Source organism: Camelus bactrianus, chromosome 13 (assembly GCF_048773025.1).
Source record: "Camelus bactrianus isolate YW-2024 breed Bactrian camel chromosome 13, ASM4877302v1, whole genome shotgun sequence".
In the NCBI taxonomy this organism is placed as follows: domain Eukaryota; kingdom Metazoa; phylum Chordata; class Mammalia; order Artiodactyla; family Camelidae; genus Camelus; species Camelus bactrianus.
Window position 1 is genome coordinate 44,676,379 of NC_133551.1, and position 20,253 is coordinate 44,696,631.

At 50.1% G+C, this 20,253-nt stretch overlaps 1 protein-coding gene across 1 annotated transcript in view; it reads left to right on the plus strand.

Annotated features, from left to right (window-relative positions):
- The window catches only part of AGBL4 (AGBL carboxypeptidase 4), a 1,124,520-nt gene that overhangs the window by 1,078,327 nt on the left and 25,940 nt on the right, over positions 1 to 20,253 (plus strand). The window contains exon 11 of the mRNA XM_074376517.1: positions 308 to 470. Coding sequence (XP_074232618.1) covers positions 308 to 470 — 163 coding nt within the window. The remainder of the gene's footprint in view (positions 1 to 307; positions 471 to 20,253) is intronic.

Here is a 20,253-nt window from a genome sequence, read left to right on the forward strand (position 1 = left end):
TGATCGTCGTTATAACATAATTGCTTCTTATCTTCTGTCTGCTTTTCCTTGCTTATCTGTCCCCATTCAAACTGCCACAAGCATTTGTCAAGTGGTAGTTACTGTGCCCTCAGAACTGTGCCGGACGCTTTCATTTACTTGTTCATTTGTTCAGTCAGTCCTTATAATCATCGTGTGATGTGGGATTCACGTCCCACTTTTGAGATGAGGAAGCTGAGACCCAGAGGTGCTGTAAGACTTGCTCGAGGTCCCGTAGCCATCAGGCGCCCCGCCCTGATTCTCTCCTCCCTTCTTTGTCTTTTCACAGTCCAGCACGTCCTTTAACAGGGATGCTGTGAAGGCAGGAACTGGCCGTCGCTTCCTGGGTGGGCTGCTGGACCACACCTCCTACTGCTACACCCTGGAGGTTTCCTTCTACAGCTACATCATCGGTGGCACCACGGCTGCTGTGCCCTACACAGAGGAAGCCTGTATCCTTGGCAGGTCCCCCACCCCCACCAGCCAGCCTGCATCCAGCCAAGCGTACCCAGCTCCACGAGGATTTACTAGGCACATCAGGAATTTGATCTCCCGCACAGGTGAGGCTGAGCGTCTGGGGTGAGGATGGACATGGCTGTTTCTGCTGGTGTTGTCTTTGGATTGTCCTGTTTGCCCCCCACCCTCCTAGAGGACACCCCCCTCCCATATCTGCCTCTGCTATGTCTCAGGTCTCCCTCAGGCACTTGGACCCCTGGCCTACCCGTCCCTTGTGCTGCTCCCATCTCTCTCTCCCCTCCACCCCCTCATGAGGGAGTGAGCCTCCCGTCTTGTGAGGTATGTAAGTACAGGGTCAGATGACCATCCCTGGGGCTGCTGAGAAAGACCCTGATGGTCTTGACTCCTCCTTCTCACTCTGGACACATTTCTGTGTTCTTGCTCCCTCACTTCCTCTTCCCTTGGCTCGCTGTTTTTCCTTTGCTTGTTTGTTCCCCTCTTGTCCCCCATCTTTCTGACTCTCCCTTCAATCCCGTCTTGTGTTTTCCTCTCCTTACTTCATGGTATGTGTTCCTCCCCCTCCTCCTCTCTGCCTTCCTTCCTCTTCCCACCCTCCTTTCCTTTCTCTCTCCTCAGCCTCCCTCTCATCCTCTCTGCATCTTTCTGCCTTTGTGTTCCCTCTGCCAATTTGCTTTTCCTCTTGGCTTCCTCAGAAAGTGTCCCTGAAAACCCCCAAGCCTATCATGATGAAATTAGAGGTCACTTCCTAGCTTGCTTGATTTTTTAGGGATTGTTTAGTAATTCTTGTTTCCTGAGTGTTGATTTTCACTTCAAGGCCACTACATGAGGGTTGTGACAGATTGTGATAGTTTCTGCTTTTCTTTACCCTTTTGTTTTTTGTGTTGACCTGTTTCTCCTTTCTGAACATTTGGTTTTCTCAGAGAAAGAATTATGGTTGATGGAGAAGAAAGGAAAAGGATGATATTAGCTCCTTCTCTATACAAACTCTCTCTCCTCGGATGTAGAGGGGTCTTGCAACCTTTTTCAACCCTTGGGGAGTGTTTAAAGAGTTCTTACCACACTCTGTGTGGGAAAACTTCTTTTGTGGTTGCGACATGACTTAGCACTAGTCCACAGAGTCAGTTGCACCCTAGTGGCCCTTGGGGGTCCAGTGACCTAGCTGGGAACATGGGAGCAGGGTGCTGGCTATAGGTAGACCAGGTGTCAGACCACTGTTCCAGATCTAGTAGAACACCAGAGAGATCGTGATAAGAACTAAGAGAGTCCCATCCCTATAGTCACCAAGACGGGGACAGTCATCTTGAATTCTGCTTCAGTAACTCCCTGGCTCACAAGGCCAAGGGCGTAGGCTCTGCCCTGAGGCAGAGGACCCTTGGTTTCCAAAGACCTGGTCACCTCTATGCGCCACACTGCCCCCCTGTGTGCATGCACGTGCACGTGCACGCACACGCACACACACACGTGCTGGATGATGCGTTGTCTGTGACTTCTCCAGGATCCACTCACTCCTGCGATCCACACATAGGTCACAGTCCACACTGCCGCTGCTTAGTTGTCCCCTGATACCATGGCAAAGGAGAGAGGGAGTTGCCTGGAAGAAGAGTTTGAGCGTGTGCGCCAAAGGGATTGCGCACGTGACTTGTCACGTTGAGACGAGGGTCCCTCCAGAGGTGGCCTGCAGTAGTTTGTGGCTAATGATTCTGATGCAAATTTGAACGGTCCTCCTGCCCTATCTCAGCACCTCCAACATGCTTTGTGTGGAAAGCAGATGTGTTTCTTGGTAAAATGCCCCTCCCTTGGCCCGGGCGCAGGTTTCCTCCCCGCAACACCCAATCCTCATTCATCAAAAGTAAAGACACCATTAGCACATGCCAAGAATCCTGCTAGGCACTGGGGTGAAACACTGAACAAGAAGGCACGGTCTCTGACGAACAGAGCTTTCAGTCTACTTGGGGATACAGAAAAGGAAAGAGGTGGTTATAATCTGTGTGGCAAGTTCTGTGGTGGAGGAATTCCAGAGAGCCATGGGAAACTTTCACTTAAAAAAACATGTGGAATGTCTGCCACAAGCCAGGTAAAGGTCCAGGCACAGGGGACGTAGCAGTGAACGTACTGAAGACAAAAATGTCTGCACAGGGGAATAGGCGGAGACTCACTCACAGCTTCAGGAGGTCAGGGAAGGCTTCCCAGCGGAAGTGACATCTAAGCTAAGTCTTTAAGATTGAGTAGAAATTGGATTGCTTGGGGTAGGTTGTCTGAGGGAGGGCACTGCAGACAGAGAGGGGAGGAAGCAGGTGGGCAGTAGGAGCTGTCAGGGGTCCGGTGTAGCTAGAGGACTTCAGGTGAAGGAGATGAGACCAAAATGGCAGCCTGTTAGGAACTGAAACTGGAAGGAATATGAAGGCCATGGAGAGCAGTAGAAAGGTTTTAAATCACGTTGGAAGCCCCTCTGGCTGCAGTGGGATGGAGAGATGGGAGGGGCCAAGACTGCAGGCAGGGACGTGCTAGGAGGCTGTTATGACAATCCAGATGGGAGATGATTCAGGCCTAGACTGGGTGGTGCTGTGGAGTATTTAGAATATGGCACTGAGAAGACTTGGTAAGTGGTCGGATGGGGATGTCGGTGGGGACCAGGAGCGAGTGATTGGCAGGAGTTCAGGGTGGTCAGTAGCAAGGCTGCCTGCGAGCTGAGCAGACTGCTGTGCTGTTGCAGCCGCCCTGTCTTGTTCTGCCATCCAGGGGACAAGAAGAGAAACCTGGAGTTTCTCCAGGGAAGTTCAGGCGAATTCAAAACGCATGAGGGTGATTTAACCTGGTTCTTATTTGAAATTCATTTTTTAAAAAAATCTCATAACAGAGGGAGACTTCAGGCAGATAGATTGTGATCTTTATTGGCTGCTGGCTCCACGTCCCAATCAGAAAAAGAAATGACATGGCCTGATGGGAATGGCAATATGGTCTGGGAGGAAATGTCCTCTAGACTGGGAGTCAGGAGACTGGCATCTGGCGACAGGGCCAGCATCGTCCCGGACAGTGCCCTTCAGCAAGTTCTCTTACCTCCCCCAGGTGAGCTTCTTCACCTTCACAGAGGCATCAAGATCCTTCCAGCTTTCCCAACCCCTGCTGTGGGAATTAAATAGAGGTACTCTTGAAAAAGGACGATGTTATGCAGAGAGAGCTGACTTTTGATTCAAACAAATCTGGGTTTGAATCCTGGCTCAGCCACTTACTGAATGTGTCACCTTGGGCAAGTTACATAATGTCGCTGTGCCCCTGTCCTCGTCTGTAACAGGAAGATCTACTAACACCTAACCTTACTGAGTTGCAGTGAGGTTAAATGAAATCGTGTATATGAGTGTGCACCATAAGATTTAAATATTAAGTGACTACTAGTTAAAACAGCAAAAAGGTTTCTGTGACTATGAATGAGGACCTGTGTTTATGTTAAAGAAGGCAGTTAGGGCTGTTAGAGCAGGAGGCCAGTAGCTGCGTCAGGAGCATTCATGGGGCACAGGGCCTTGGTGGGGTCACTGCAATTGAGGACCTTGACCTCAGAACACCAGCTGGTTCACGCACTGAGTGGGTGTGTGCAGTTCCCACGTGAGGTTTCTTGTGTGTGTGTTGGTCATCCAGAATAGCTCCTCCCCAGCATCAGGGCCCACAGAGGCCAGAGTAGTTACCTAGAGGATGCTGGGTGAGCATACAAGCAGGGCAGGCCTGGGGGAGGCGGGGAATCCTGAGGGATCTGTCACCCAGGCCCACAGTAGTGTCCACCTCCACACCCTCCAGAAGATATGCACCTGCCAGTTTAATTCTTCTCCCTGGAAAAGCACCAGCTGAACATTACCAGAGTCTTGCTCTCAGACCCTCCTCCTGTAGGACATCAGGGCACAGTCACGGATGCTTGCCACTGACCTTGGGCTGGTTATCTCACCACGCTGAGCCTGTTTCCCCATTTGTAAAATAAAAATAATAATACTCACTTCACAGGAGTATTGGGGGAGTGAAATGGTGCAATATATCTCCAGTCCTCTGGCACTGTCTGACACCTGAAAGTTACTCAACGAATGTTCCTCTGTCCCCACTTTTCTCAGCCCCAGGCAGGCTGCATGACTTTCCTTCTACTGGTTGAATCTTCAACCTAATGATCTGTCCTTGAAGCCAGAGACTTAGGGTCATCATCATTACTGAGAAGCCTCAAGCAGGCCTATCCTGCTCTTAGGCTCAGTGTCTTCCTACCTGTCAGAGCTGCAGAATGAAATTAGGCGTGGACTTGTCTCTATTCTGGTCCCTTCCAGCTCTGATATTCTAAGATTATTCTAAAGTTTTATAATTCCATGCTTTGGTGAATTTATGATACTAAGAAGCCACAGTTGTGTTATGTGTGAGTCCTAAGATCGAGTGATTCCGTGAGCAGAAGAGTTTCCATGTAATAGGAAAATCAGTACAAAAGTGTCCTAGGCAGCTGAAAGCCACACCTGTAGCTGCTTGTATTCTTTCAGTCAGAGGGTTCTTAATTGAGAGGTTTATTGATGAGCTTCAAGAGGAGCCTATGAACTGTCTAAAATTTATGCAAAACTGTGAGTAAATGTGCAGAGTTCCTTAACTGGGAGGAAGACTAATAACCCTCAACAGAATGTTGAAGGAAGCTGTCCTCAGGGGCCGCTGCCCTGGCTGGTGGTCTCCGTTCCGGCCGTGGCAAGAGTGCAGGTCTGGGTCAGACTCAGGGGTCTGAGCTCTGCTTTGCGTCATCCTAACCTAGTTCTTTAACCACTCTGAACCTCAGTTTCTTCAGCTGGGAAGTGAGGATAATGATTATCTCCTTTACAGGGTTGTTTTGAGAGTAACATGGAAGAAGTGTATAAGTCAGCGGGCACATACTCAGTGCCAGTAAATACTAGCTCCCTGGCCTTTCCTTCCTGTGGTTTGTTGTTTTTGTTGTTGTTGTGAAATGATAAATTCCTGAGAATTTTGGATCATTCTTCTGCAAACCTTATTTACATTTTACTGGCCTGCCAAGAAATAAATATGCTCTATTCAAACAATTTTAAAAAAGAGAGAGAGAGAAAGGCTAAACTGGAATCATAAAATAACCTAGAGTTTCTCTGGCCTTTGTTTATGGTCTGGTTACAAGCCAAAAGGAAATAGCTCTTTGACATAATGGATGAGAAAAACATTGGGAATAGAGACCTTGGGTGCTAAGCAGATGGATTTCTACACAGGCTTATAGCTGAAATCAGAAAACACTGGCTCAAGGAGAAGGGAATGTTGGTATGGCCAAGAGAAAATGGAGAGATTCAGAATTCAGTTATCTTGGTCTCAATTCAGAGCTTACTATATGCCTTGCACTAGGTCCTCCGAAACATACAGCAGACATCAAAGATATTGTTTGTTTATTCATCCTTGTCATTAGACACTAGAGATAGGCAGATGAATAAGGCATGTCTTCTGCCTTCGAGAAGGAGACAGTTTTGAGAGGAAGGAGAAAGGTGAATAGAACAGCAGCACAGAGGGATAGATGCTCTGGCAGAGGGTTGCTCTGCTGCCTGGGGAAGCACATGGGTGTCATCTAACCCTGCAGGAATGGTGGGGAGGGAGAAGGAAGAAAGACTTCCTGGAGGAAAAGAAACTAGCCTCAGACCTCCGGGATGGATGGGATGCGGGTGGGAGAAGAAGGGTGGAACTGCCTTCCTGGCAGCGGGAGACATACAGGAGAGAGCCAGATGCCGGAGAGAGGGTGCGTGTCCAAAGTATTGGAAGGAGGTTGGGGTTGGGCAGAAGCAGCAGGTGATAGATAAGTATTGGCAGAGCTAACCCATGAATAGAAGGAGAAAGGTTTGTGAACTATGTAACAGGTACCTTGAACAAGCTGTACTCACAGGGCACAATTATAAACTTTGTTTGCCTCCCATTGACCCTACAGATAGATGCATACAGATTCTGCATCCAGATCTAGAGGTGTAACAGCTCCGGCAGACCCCAGGACTTCGCAGTCACTCTCAGAAATTCAACGTGTTCTAATTAATTCTGGTCACAAGACAGTCTCAGTTCGGCAATGACTTGTGTCTGGTCCAATCAAAGCCATCAAATCTCTTCCAAGTGAAACCTCCCCATCCTCTAGCCCAGGCCTGTCTCAAACAGGCTGCTCAAGGTGACTTCTGTTTCCCTGACTTGTCTTCCAGCCCTTTCTCCCATCTGACTAACCCCACGTTTACCCCTCCAAGGAGGAGCAGGATGAGGGAGAGAAGGAAAGCTTAGGAAAGGCCTCAGGTCACTGGTGCTCCCTGAGAGGGCCAGGGCAATTCCATGTGAGCGTCCTGCCCCAGGGCTGGGGAGCTGCGGATGTGGGCAAGGGTGTCTGCTCAGGCTGGCTGTTTACAGGTCCTCCCTCAGGCCCTGGCGATCTGGTGGTTCCCCTCCGCTGAGGCGCTGCACCCCTGCAGTGGCCCTCTTGTCTGAACGAGAGCCAAAGTTTGCAAAACTGTTTTTCTAAGCCCTGCCTGGTAGTTTTATACCTCACTTTGAAATGAGGTACCTACAGACCTGAGATCTCAGCTAAAACCAAGACTGACACAGTTCCATTTTAATAACATGCTGTAACATCTGACAGGTAGGATTGAGTATTTAGGGTGATTGATTGGCTGTGGGGGGAAAGGAAGAAGTCCAGGAAGGTGCCCAGTTTCTTGACTTGAACAACATGGTGGATGGTGGAGCCAATCACTTAAATACAGACTATGGGAGAAAGGGGTTGGAGAGCTCTGTCTGTGATGTGTTAAGTGTGGGGGCTCCGTGACACACAAATGGAGAAGTTTGGTAGGCAGATGGCTCTACCGGCCTGCAGTCCTAGGGAGAGGCCCGGGCTTCGGACAGCTCACAGCAGGTGTTCCTACAAGCTCCTGTAGAGTCAGAGTGAAGGAAGCAGTTCTCTTGGTGTCACAGTCAAGGTGGGCTTTCCCTTGAGCTGGTGAAAAGAATGCTGGGCTGGGAGTCGAGATCCCAGCTCCAGGACGGCCTTCTTCTGTGTGGCCTCTCAGGCTAAAGCCTGGTACTAGGGAGACCCTCGGTGACTGTAAATGACTGAATGACATGGAAGCTGGCCTCATCTGCTGGCTGGCTCGCTACTAGGACAACGGGTGATGCGGTGGACTATCAGACTGTGTGTGTGTGCCGGGACAGTGAAGAGGAGCTGAGGAGGGTACCGCCTGGATTTTCTTTCTTGGGGAGGAGGCGTCACTTTTTAGGCAGAAGATCTGGAAGCAGTCAGGTCTGGCCTGTTGGATGGCATGTAAAGCTACCTTGGTACTTTCCAGTTCCTGTTTGTGATGCCCAAGGCCAAGCCTCTGTTAAGATTCATAAACAAAAGATGCTTCAGCCAGCGGGCTCTGGGAACAGAAGACTAAACTGGACTGAGGCCAGCTGGATTTTGTTTCTCCTCCTTGCAGACATGGACTAGAATTTGGTCTCTAAATGTGAATGTTTAGCGAATGCCCAGCTGAAGGGACGAATGACTCATAGCAGTAGTAGTGATGGTAAAAATAATCATGCTGAGAAGCACTTTGTGAGGCGGGTTAGGGTCCCTACATGAGAGGATCGGCTTTGCCTCCAACTTGCCATGTAGGTTTGGGAGTTCACTTCCCCAGTCTGGGTCCAGATTTTTCCTATCTTTAGATTAGAAGATGAAATGATATGATCTTCAAGTTCATTTCCAAATCATTAGACAGACAGACAGACAGACAGACAGACAAATAAATAGATAGATACAGAAAGAATCATTTGATTTTTGGCCTTTGAGACAAGTACCTCCATTTTACATGGAGGGAAAGTAAAGCCCAGAAAAGTCAAATAACGTGCCCAGGGCTGCCGTCTCAGTTCTGCCTTTGTCTTACCTTCCTCCCTGCTCCGCAGTTGGCCCAAGTTGCTTCCATTTACTGTAGGACAACCCCCCCCAGAGGTTGGGACCCGTCGGCCAGCTCTTGCCTGTGCTATAGCCCCACTTTCTGTCACCCCTGCACCCAGCCTTGGCCCGTCTGTAATCTCCAGCCACCCAGACCCTGTCTCTGTGGTGCAGGCTGAGCTGCCTCGTTCTTTGTGAACCCTGCTGCCTCCCACCTCCAGATGGAAGCATGCCTTCTGATCAGGCCTGGAAAACCAAAATGTCATTACCTTCCCCCAGCCTCCCTCATCCCCCTAAATGAGGTTTCTAAGGCTTTTATCTGCTGTTGTCAAGTTTATAGCCATAATTCGAAATGCTGTTAATATTACTGACAGCAGAGAGCTACAAATTACAAAGTTGTAAAGTTGCTTTATGGTGATAACTGTCAGCCTTCACTAGCAGTGCTGCAAGGCTCCATGGAAACCAAGTTGATGACAAAAAAAGAGTTGATATTGTTTCAGGATTATGGCTGTTAGCTGACAGGCAGAGAAATCCTGGCTGGTTCTTAAGTAACTTGAACCCATTGGTTTACATTCATAGTCACTTGCACACTTACACACACACTTAGTTTTGTTCCCATCCTTTTGTTGTACGGATATGAGGAGAGGCCCCAAAGTAGAAGGATTTTACCCAAAGTCTGTTCCAAGCAGGTGCAGATTTGGGCCTTTGACCAGCCTAAAGGACACTGAGAGAGACTGTCTGCCACACTGGAGGTGCTGATTATGGTAGACGTTTACTAGATAATTATTGAATGGGTAAATGGCTGGAACATTTGGACGGCTTAGGCAGTATTAGGAACAAAGGTATTGAATGATTACTGTCTTTACAGTTAAATAAATAAAACAAAAGCAGCTTTGGAAATAGTGATATGGGGGAATCAGGTTGCCTGTGTGGTAAAATGATTTAGGCATCTTAATTGACACTGTGAAGCGCCATGAGTCCACGAGGCAAATGTATCAACCCCACATCCGCCACACACTGTCCTCTGGCCAAAACTGATGCTGACTGGCTGCATTAACAGGGGTTGATGTTGGGAGCAAGGAAGTACTGGCCTTTCTCTGCCCTGATGTGTCATCAATCCTTGGACTCCTGTGTTCATTTCTGGCCTCCCCTTTCATTCAGGACATTGAGAAAATGGTGCATGGCCTCTGAAGCACTAGAATGTGAAGGGAAAACAAAACTAGGTTTACCACCTGTGCAGGTGTGCCTGGAACTGAGGGGTCTCTGGGACAGGGGACTTGCAGTGCTAAAACAAGGACCGTCTTGGGCAGACCAGGAAGGCTGGTCACCCTACCCAACACTGCGGCCTGTGAGGAACTGGTCACGGAGTTGGGGATGTTCTCTTTGGTAAGAAGACATTTGGAGGCTTTGCTTTGGTCAGTTTCTAAAGAACATCCTGGAGGGAGAGCAGAGGGAGTAGATCTGCTCTCTGTGGCCCTAGAGGTCAGAACAAGGGCCCAAGGGAGGCCTCTCTGGTTGGAACGTGCACGTGGGAGTTAACAACAGGGCCACACTTACTGAGCATTATTGTGCACCAAGACCTGGCCTGGGTTCTGGGGCTGGAGAGATGAGTGGCCGTGGCCTCTGCCGGGAGAAGTTCCCAGTGTGGTGAGGGGTCAGGCAGGAGGGTGACTGCAGGACAGTGTTGTGACAGAGGCGGGCACGGCGGGTAGTGGGAAGGAGCACCGACCTGGAAGGGCCGTGCAGAGAGGGCAGCGTGTGCAGAGTCCGGAGCTCTGAGACGGTGGCTGCCCTCCTTTGGACAAGTCTGGGCCTTGGGGGGCAAGTTGGGGAGTGAGAGGCAGTGAGGCTGGAGAGGGCCATGGGAGCCAGTCGCTGAAGGACCGGTTATCTTCACCATAGCAGCGGGGGCCGGAGGATGGTCAGCTAGAGACGGGGGAGCGCAGCGGACCAATGTGCACCACCTCACCGAGTGACGCTCCCCCGCCTGCCTTCTTCCCACTCTTTTCCTCTTTAAAAGGATGTGCTCCGTGGAGACTGGCTCTGAGAGTAAGTTGAAGGATGCCCCTTTTCCTGATTGCCCAAGAGAACCAAGCCTTCCAGTTTCTCAGATCATCCCATCTGACCAGAGGTTTGAGGATCTCTCTTACTGACATCAGTGTGTGATGGACAGTGTTCTGATGTGAGACTCATGACCCACAGCTTTGCTAATCCGGCTTTGCCACTGACTTGCTGTGTGATCCTGAGCAAATCACTAGCCTTCCCTGGGTCCCACTTTCCCATCTGTGAAATGAAAGGTTTGGGCAAGGGGCCTCCATCCTCCAGGCCTCATTCAAAGGGTCTATTGAGCTTGAGTCTGACTCACATTTATGGAACATCTATGTACTGGACACAGAATCCCTAGGATTTTGTCAACCCCCCGAGGGCACAGGCCATTTGCCACAGGTCCATCAACCCTCCCTTTCTTCCAGAAAAACCTGGAACCAGCACCTCAAGTCTCACTTCCCAAGCAGCAGGCTGCCTGCCCGGGTGGGACACGTCGCCTGTCTGGGTTTCTTATCCGTCAATATTTTCCTCAAGATGATAAATGTCCTGCCAATAACAGGAGGCAGCTGCCAACCCTGTCTGAGACAATGGCCTTTAGCTGAGGCTGTGGCCATGCCTGGCGTGTTGATGTGTCTCAAGAGGCAGGAGGTGGGAGCTGTGGCCGAGAGGACGAACGGTGGAACTCAGAGGAGGAGGAGGTCAGGACCACTGCTCTCAGAATTGATGCAGATTTTGCCATGAGTCAGTGGAGACGGAGACAAGCAAGGAGACCGAAGATGCTTGGATTTCAGTTCAAAGCAAAATACACTGATGGTATTTCCAGAATCTCCTACAGAATGCTAAGCTGTGAGAGGACCATCAGGAAGTGAATAGCCCTTATCAGTGTATCAAGTGCATTCAGAGCCATCATCTTGTTTGATCCCTACAACAATCTAGAGAGATGAGCATTATTATCTATCTTTTATAAACAAGGGGGTGCATATCGTTCCTGAGTGCCTATCCTAAGCCATGACCTGTCCCCAGCACCAGAAGTACGGGAGCAGAGTCGGACAGAGGAAGCCTGCTCCGGTGGCAGGGTTTGTGGGTGGTGGAGCAGTACCCTCCCACATGCCTGCATTTTCTTCTGATGTCAAATCCAAATCTGGTTGCCCCTCTAGCAGACGCTGTCTTTGAAGAAACCAGTCATGTGGTTGAGGAGCTAATGGTAGCTGAGATGTACCTAACAGATGCTATCATCCCCTCATAGGATGAGAAGAGCCTGGCCTTTGGAGCTGGGCTGGCCTGGGTACAGACCTTGGCTCTGCTATTTACTAGTGATGTGACCTTGGGCAAGAGACCTAATCTCTGAGCCTCACTTTGCACACCTGTAGCAATGATGATTGTGCTACTTACCTCATAGGGCTGTTTCAAGTAGATGGAAACATAAAAAAATTTTTTTTCAGGTGCCTAATAGAGTACCTGGAACATGGCAGGCACTCATGTTGTTGTTATTGTTACTGTTTCTAGTCAAGTACTGAATTGGGTGAACTTTTGGGCCAGCTCAAGAGATGACATCAGCGCAGGCTGGAGGTTTCGTAGAAACTTTCTTGAAGGGTGCTTAAGATTCTTAAGGAGTTCCTAAGATTCTTTTTTATTTTTTTATTTTTTAACATTTTTTTATTGAGTTATAGTCATTTTACAATGTTGTGTCAATTTCCAGTGTAGAGCACAATTTTTCAGTTATACATGAACATACATATATTCATCGTTGCATTCTTCTTCGCTGTGAGCCACCACAAGATCGTGTATGTATTTCCCTGTGCTCTACAGTATGATCTTGTTTGTCTGTTCTACATACGCCTGTCAGTTATCTACAAATTTCGAACAAGGATTTCCTGAGATTCTTAAATAGCAATCCTCTTAAAAATGTGTTTGGAGTGCTCCGCTATCCCAGTAGAGTCAGACTCCATTATCTGTACTCATGTGCAGGGTTCAAAACTTTTCACCAGGACAAAGCCACTAGTGCTCAGTCTGTGGTCAGCATGTGTGGCTGAGGCTAAGACAGCCTGTGAACAAGGCTGGGTATTTGGTACTCAGAGACAACCTGTGCACGTCCTCCTTAATCCTGGTGTTGGCGAAGCATGTCACAGTAAGGGTTAACATACTTGGACCCTCATCATGGAAGGCTTTTTTTTTTTTAAGGAATCACAACAACTGATGCTCTGTCCTGGTGCCTCTGTTTCCCACTCTCCCTGCTGTTGCCCACCCTGTGAATGGTTGTGCAGATCAAATAGCAGAGCATGTAAAAAATGGTTTTGAAACGTAGTCTGCCCTGTACTCAAGGAAGGGATGATTTTGGGTGAATGGCAGGAGCACGGGGGTGGGGCGGGGAGGTGGGGTTGATGAGAAGCTGGAGGCCTGATGCTCCTCAGGACGGTAAATCTGGAATAGGTAGAGCAGGGGCAGGGCCGGAGGAGGCTGGGTGGGTGCAGAGGCAGCCAAAGGGGACCCAGACCAGCTCATGGCCCGTCCTGCATCTGCAGGGATGTGTATGTACAGAGACCTGGCTCAACCCCAGAGGTGCAGGTAACCCCTGACCTGAGCAAGAGCCTGGCCTCCCCTCCCCTCCCCCTTTCTGTCTCTTGACGCCTGCCTTGCGGGGACCACCAGCTCCTACTCCGTGGCTGTTGTCTGAGGTTGAAGTGCCCTCTCCTGGCCCACAGGGTGCATGGCTGCCTTTAAGCGTCTATCTTCATCCCCACAGAGGGTTAGGAGGCTGCCAAGTCCTTTGTCTGGGCTGGGGTCTGAGCTCTGGGGGGCCTGAGCCACCTTGGGTGGGGTGACGGAGGGAGGGACACATCCAATCACCTTTCCCAGATTTCTTTCCCACAAGGTCATCCCTCCTCCCACCTATTTCTTCCCTCTTCCGTCTCTCCCATCCTCCTTTCCCCACTTCTCTGTGTGTGCTGGTCTGCCTGACTCCCTCTCTCATGCGTGCACACACACACACTCACCCGTGTGTCTACTGTGCCCTCCCTCACCTCCTCCTGCGTTCTCTCCCCCACCCTCCCATCTCCTGCCCTCTCCTCCACTTTTCCTTTCTCTCTCCTTCTTCCTGCTTAGCTCCCTTTCTCTCTTAAGATAAACAGTAGAAATGCTTTGCCCCCAAATCCGTGCTGGGCTCCGGTGTTCTCCATTTACACTATCTTGAGCGGGTACTCAGAGCTCGGACTCCTTAACTGATGGTGGGATTAAAGGAGGCAGCGGGAGGCAGCGGCCCTGCAGGTGGCGGGCACCCACGGGAGGCCTCGGGGCTCCCTTCCCTTCCTGTCTCCTCGCAGCCCCGCTTTGCTGGTCCCCTCCTTCCTCTCCTTTCTTCTTTAGTCCTCCCCTCTCCCTCCCTCCCTCTTCTTCCCTCTCCTCATAACTCAGTTCAAATTCAGATCCAAATACCATTCACTAAGCTCTTCAGAAAAGTGGGGACTTGACCTTCACCTTGAAAGAACTGTCTTTCAGGGATCACAGTCTCTTTTTTCTGCCTCCCCGAGTGGGCAGAGTGGATTTTTGACAGAGTGTGAGATCCAGACCTGTGAGCTGAGCCAAGGGACAGCCAGAAGGTGGCAGGGTGGTAGGGGAGTCTCTCCTCCCAGTGTGTCCTGTGGGGGAAGGTGTGAGGGGAGGAAGGGCATCTCCTGAGGCTCCTCATGATGTTCTGGTGCGTGTGTCCGTGGGCCAGTTATTTTAATTTGCTTGCTTATTTATTTCCAGTTCGTGCTGATTACAACAAAAGCGCAGGCCACAGTGAAACAACACTAAGCCTTTTCCAGCCCTGAGCTCTTAAGAAAACCTCTCACCCAGGGGCCGGGTTGGGAGGAGTGACCTCTGGCCACTTAAGACCGCCTTCAGCATACGCCAGCACCGGTGTCATGAGGGTGCCTCCCATGAGAAGCTATCTGCGTCGTGGGCAGTTGGGAAGCTCTTGAGAGAAGGGAAATACTTACTGGGTGCCTGCCGTGTGCCAGGCACTGTGCTAAGCGCCTTGTTAGCTTAGTTAATTCCCACAGCAGCCTTATGAGAAAGTCACTGTTTCTGACTCGCACGGAGAAGATGTTGGCCCAAGGTATGAACCTACCTGAGGTCACACAGCCTGTATGGGGCAGAGGCGGGCTCGGAGCCCAGAGCCGTGTAGTCCCTCAGCCCTGGCTCTGCTCCTGTGCTCGCATCCAGACGACTGTGGGTTTCCCTGCCTTGTCCCACCCTGCCCCAGCCCTCCAGCCCCCACTGCTCCTTGGGGAAGCAGCAGACCCCCCTCTGCAAATACACTAATTCGCACCATCTTTCCCCTGCTCTGCTTTTGCGCTGAGTGACTGAGGGTGTTCACTTGGCCTACACCCCTCCGTGGCTCCTCACCAGAAGGTGACTGTTGAAGGAAAGTTACTGGGCTCTGCTGAAAGTCGTTTTCAGATTCCTGAGCAGGACAAGCAGGAACAATGACTTCACATGTGCATGACTAATTCAAAGCCCTTTCATCTTCAAAATGTCAAACTTTATGGTCGGTGGCTGTTCCACAGTGAGCAGTGGCACTGCGAATATTAAAATAGCAGGATGGCAGGGCATGGGCGTCTCTGTAAGGGCACGCAGGCGCCGAATGGGATGGCTAGTGCTGCAGGCCAGCTTTGAAGCACAGTCTGAAAATACGTCACTGTAAGTGACCAGCCATCTAAGATGAAGATGTTCCAGGCAAATGGCACACATTAGCATGGGTCTTTACTGCAACCCTGAAGGACAGGCATTATGAGCCCCATTTGAAGCAGGAGGTCGGGGAGGAGATGGATGCTCAGGGCGAGTAAGGGACTCGCCCAAGGTCTGTCAGCTTTCAAAGCCTGCTGTGCTGCTGCCACCTCAGTTGCCTTTTGCCTTCGTGGCTTTAAAGCAACATGAGCTCATCCATGTTGGATCCATCAATGATCTAGGACAGATTTGAAAAAAGTAATGAACATCCTACTTCATATAACCTTAGCTCTGTGTCAAGAAATAAGGCCTTAGAAAAAGTCCACTGGGTTCTGGCCTCCTGGAAGTTAGGGGAGCCAGGCTGGAATCCAGACTACCAAAATACACTGTGGGACTCAGGGACTTCATCTTATCTTATTTTTAAAAGCATTTCATTTTCTTATTTATAAAAGCATTAGAGGGATTCACGCAAAATCAAATTTTTATGAAGCAGCCACTTTGAACCAGGTCCTGTGTAGGCGCTGGAGATCAAAGGTGAATAATACGTTGCATCTTCCCTCAAGGGGCAGCTGACAAGGAGTCTCTAATGTCCTTTCCTGTTCAGACATTCTGTGAACTCAGATTACAGCCATAAATTCGGATGATGGATCCGGGGACTTGGAGCCTACTCGTTGTATCTTAGATCTACTGGAACCTAGATGCAGGTGGGCCCAGGGTCAAGGCGTACACAGAGACTTCTGGGTCCAGGTAGATGGGCAGGTGAACACACAGAAATCAAAAGTGCCTAGGCACCGGCCATGCATTTGTTCAATTTTTCACTGATTTGTTTAGCGAGGAGGTTCTGAACACTCCTTGTGTGTCAGGCCCCATAGTGGGTGGCTGGGGACACAGAAATGGGTCAGGAGAGGTCCCTGTATTCCAGGAGTACAATCTGATGGAGAAGTTGACGTGAAGACATTACAATTAATGGCTATTCTAGGCCCAGGCCCAGAGACACCACATGTTGTGTTCAAGAACTGGGAATGTCTACAGCTTCAAGTGCCAGTGTGAGCGGAGTCCCCTCCCTTGCCCCACTGGTGTTGGGCATATCTTGGTGCCCACCTTCGGTGGATGGGAGGCGAACAGGACTGACCCAGGTGGAGGTCTCTGGTGTGCCCGCGCAGTCTGGCCCGGCACCGGCTAGTCCAGTGATCCGCCGGGAGAAGAGCGCGTCACAGGGAGCGACTGCCGCTTCAGCGCAGCCTCAGAATGAACACTGGGGACCCTCCTGCAGCCTGCAGCCTGCAGCCAAGCCAGCCTAGAGCCCTACTTCTGGCCAGGTTTATCCTACATCAGTCAAACCAGACACCTGCAGACTGGGGGAAGAGAGAATGTGGAAACGGATGTTGTTTACAAAAACAGAATTATTACAGGAAGGAATGCTTAGAGAGAGGGCTGAGCAGAGGGGTGGGGTTCTTGTTTTATGTGCTCTACTCAGGTGTGTAAGTGCTAGTCATTCTGAGCGAGGGATGACGCGATCAGATTTGCAGGATCCTCAGTCCATGGAGAGAGACAGCAATCCCAAGACCCACTGGAGCTGGGGGGCCAAAGAGACTTCCCAGCGGAGCTCTCCATCAGGCTGGCCTGTGAGGACCACAGCATCTTCTGTGCTCCCAGCCATCGGGGAAGGTGTATCACAGAGATCCCCACCAAGGTGCAGCCTCAGCCCACACGCAGCCTCACAAGGCCTGGGGCAGCCCGGCCTCTGGGGCCAGTAAGCTCCAGCAAAAGGCAGCCCCTCACCTCTTCCTTCACTGTGCAAACAAATACCATCACTTTCTCTCTGAATCTCAGCATGAAACATTGGGAAGCACAGGTTGACCTTCAGGGGTCCAGGCCCTCCCTGCCCTGCCGAGGTCACACTATCTGCTTTGACCTGTGTCCTTCCCCTCAAGGTCTGTCTCCTTCAGGCCCCAGACATGTCTCCCTTCGTTCGGATGTGGGCAGAGAGCAGAGAGCCAGTGTTGCACCTTTGCATCCATAACACATTGTCTGAGGGTTTTTTTATTACCCTGTCGAGACAAAGAGCAATGGGCTGCATTTAAATTCAGGACCCAGCCTGCTGCAGCACTGTGTCTGAATCCTTCACAGCAGCCTCTGCTCTAGCTTTGAGAGCTGCCACGAGGCTGGTCTGTACTGGGTGTCTCTACTGGGCCCCCGCCCCTAGCCCCTCTTTCTCCCATCCAGTGCAGGCATCACACATGCTTAGATGCTAAAAGAAAGGACAGAGACAGTGCAGTGTGGACACAGACTGCTCTTGGAGCTCAGGAGTGCCTGAGAGTAAAGAGGGCTGGAGCAGCAGGGGATGCCTTCCTAGAGGGGATGCACCTTGATGATAAGGTTTAGCGAGGTGCAGTCGCTCACAATTGACAAGCCTCTCACATACACAGACTGGGTCTCAGTTAATCATCACAACAACCCTGCGAAGAAGGAACAATTATTCTCATTTTCCAGCTTTGAAAAGAAAGGCTCAGCCTGGTAAAATAACTTGACAGAAGTGCACTGCCAGTAAGTGATTGTGTAAGTCAGGGTTCTCCAGAGAAACAGAACCAGTAGGATGTGTGTGTACATAGAAAGGGATTTACTTTAAGGAAGTGGCTTGTGTGATTATGCAGGCTGGCAAATCCAAAAGACCCAGGAAGAGCCAATGTTGCAATTCAGGTCCAAAGGCTGTGGGTTGCAGAATCCCTCCTTACTCAGGGAGGTCAGTCCTTTGCATCATTCGGTCCTTCAACTGATCGGATGAGGCCCACCAACATTATGGAGGGTAATCTGCTTTACTCAAAGTTCACCAATTTAAATGATAATCTCATTCAGAAAGTCCTCATAGAAACATCCAGAAAAATGTTTGAATGCTTACCTGGGCATCGTGTTGATTGTTAGTTCACTTTAACAAATGTTTATTGAGGGCCTTCACTGTGTCTAGCTCTGTTGATACTGAGATTCAAAACAAAACAAAAATCACATCCACCCTCACAGTCTAATGAAGGAATTTACAGTCTAGCAGTGAAGCAGGGAAGGCACTCTGGAGAGCAGCTCATCCTGAGTAAAGGCTGAGTGGTAGAACTGAGCATGTAGAAATCGTCCTGTCTTAACCGGCAAGTGCATACATGGTGAGACTTTGGAACTAAAGTTGGAAAGTCCTTGGGGACCAGATCATAGAAATCCTTGAATGCCATAGTACTAATTTGAGATTTTAACTTATAGGCAACAGGGAACCAGAGAATGTTCTTGAGCAAGAGAGTGGCATGAGGAATTCACTGTATTAACCAGAGGAGCAGATGGTGTATATAGGAGGAGAGAGAAGGGGAGTCAGGTCAGTTTACCCTAGACCAGTGAGCACTTCCTCTTGGTATGATTTGGGAGCACTGTGAAATCCATACTTCATTCTACAACCAAGAAAGAAACCACCAGCACGGGCCAGGAATTTCTGCTACCAACTGACTTCTCAGTGATGTTTCAGAATTAGGGAAGGGACTTGGCTATGTGGCAGCCACTGCCCTAGGAATTTTCCATAATTTTATCTCAAAAGAACCATGAGAAGAAGACAGGGCAGAGATGGTTATTCTCATTTGACTTATGAGAACATTGAAGGTCAGAGAGAAAGTAACATTCCCAAGGTCATGGCTGGTAGAGGTGAGTGTCAGAGTGCGCACCAGCCCTGTCCGACTCCACAGCCTGCGCTCTTATCCACTGGACTGCAATAGAGGGCAGGGCTAGGAGGCCTCCTGGTGCCTGAGTGTTGTCGAGAGAAAAGAGGAGTCCATGGAGGGGCAAAGAGAAAAAACAAAACTTATTACTGAGGCCTGGCTCAGGGGTAAATGCTGGAAATAGCCACCAGTTGTACCTGGAAAGACAGAATGTCAGCTGGGGGAGACCTCAGAAGAGATGGTGATCCTTGGCTGGAATCAATCCCCAGCTAGAAGCCCAGCTCCACTCACTGGACTGTGTTTCTGTGGGCACTAGGGAGAGAGGTCATTTCTTACTGTGAGCAGGGCCCTCTGCTGGACTCCCATCCCTACAGCCATCCAGTCCTTCCAGAGTTAACCCTCTGGTGCTACAGTGGAGCATGGTCCAGGAGAGGGCAGCCATTCCCTGGTTTGCTCCCATCTGTAACCATTGTCTTACCTGGTGGGAGGCATCATCTGCTGTAATTAGGCTTCATTAAAATGCTGATGAATAACATCTTGCCTGGGCCAAGCGTATGATGGGATTGGCCTAGAGGCTGTAAATGTTAGTGTTTTTTTGCAGCTATTTACACACAGTTAATACCCCAGCAGGACCCAAAGGGGAGGAGACAGCGGAGAGTGTGAAAATGCCCCTGCACAGGGGAACCAGATGCCAGGAGACATGAAGAGATGGAAATAGAGCCTGAGCATGGGGGACCTTGTGGGCCAAGCTAAGCTCTATGTCTAAGTTACAGATGGAGCGTCACCAACTGGTGGCCCATGGCTGACTCCTTCCTGCAGATGGTGAGTTTGGCCAGGAGAATGTTTGCTGGCTGGTGCGTTGGGTCAGCGGTTGGTTAGATGTTGGTTGAGTTTGAGTGTCTCGGAGCACGGCGTTCACTGTCCAGTTTGCTGCCACTACTCTCCCTAGTGTTTCACACCTGTCACTGCACATATTTACATGATTAGCCCACGCTCTGAAGATATTTGAGTCTGTGACCCTTGCGTACCTGATGGATAAGAGATGAGGCTGTAAAAAGAACAAGTTAATAGGCAGGGGATGTGTATAAGCAAAGGCACAGACATAGAAAGGCACAGAGTAAGAGCTGGGATCAATTAGGCGTTGCGGGGGCCAGACTGGAGGAGGAGGAGCGTGTCCTCTGGAGTGTGAGTGTAGGGTGGGAGTGGGAGAGACAGGTCAAGAGAGGGCTGCAGAGAAGACGGCAGGGACTAGAGCCCAGAGGGAGGCCTTGAATACTGTGTTGGATGGGCTTGGGTTGGACTTGAGCTAGAGAAAGTATGGAACCCATTAGAAAGGGGTTTAAGTCAGAGAGGGACATAGTCATCCCTGCATCTTAGAAAAGTCACTCTGGCAACAGTGATAAGAATGGATTGGACAGC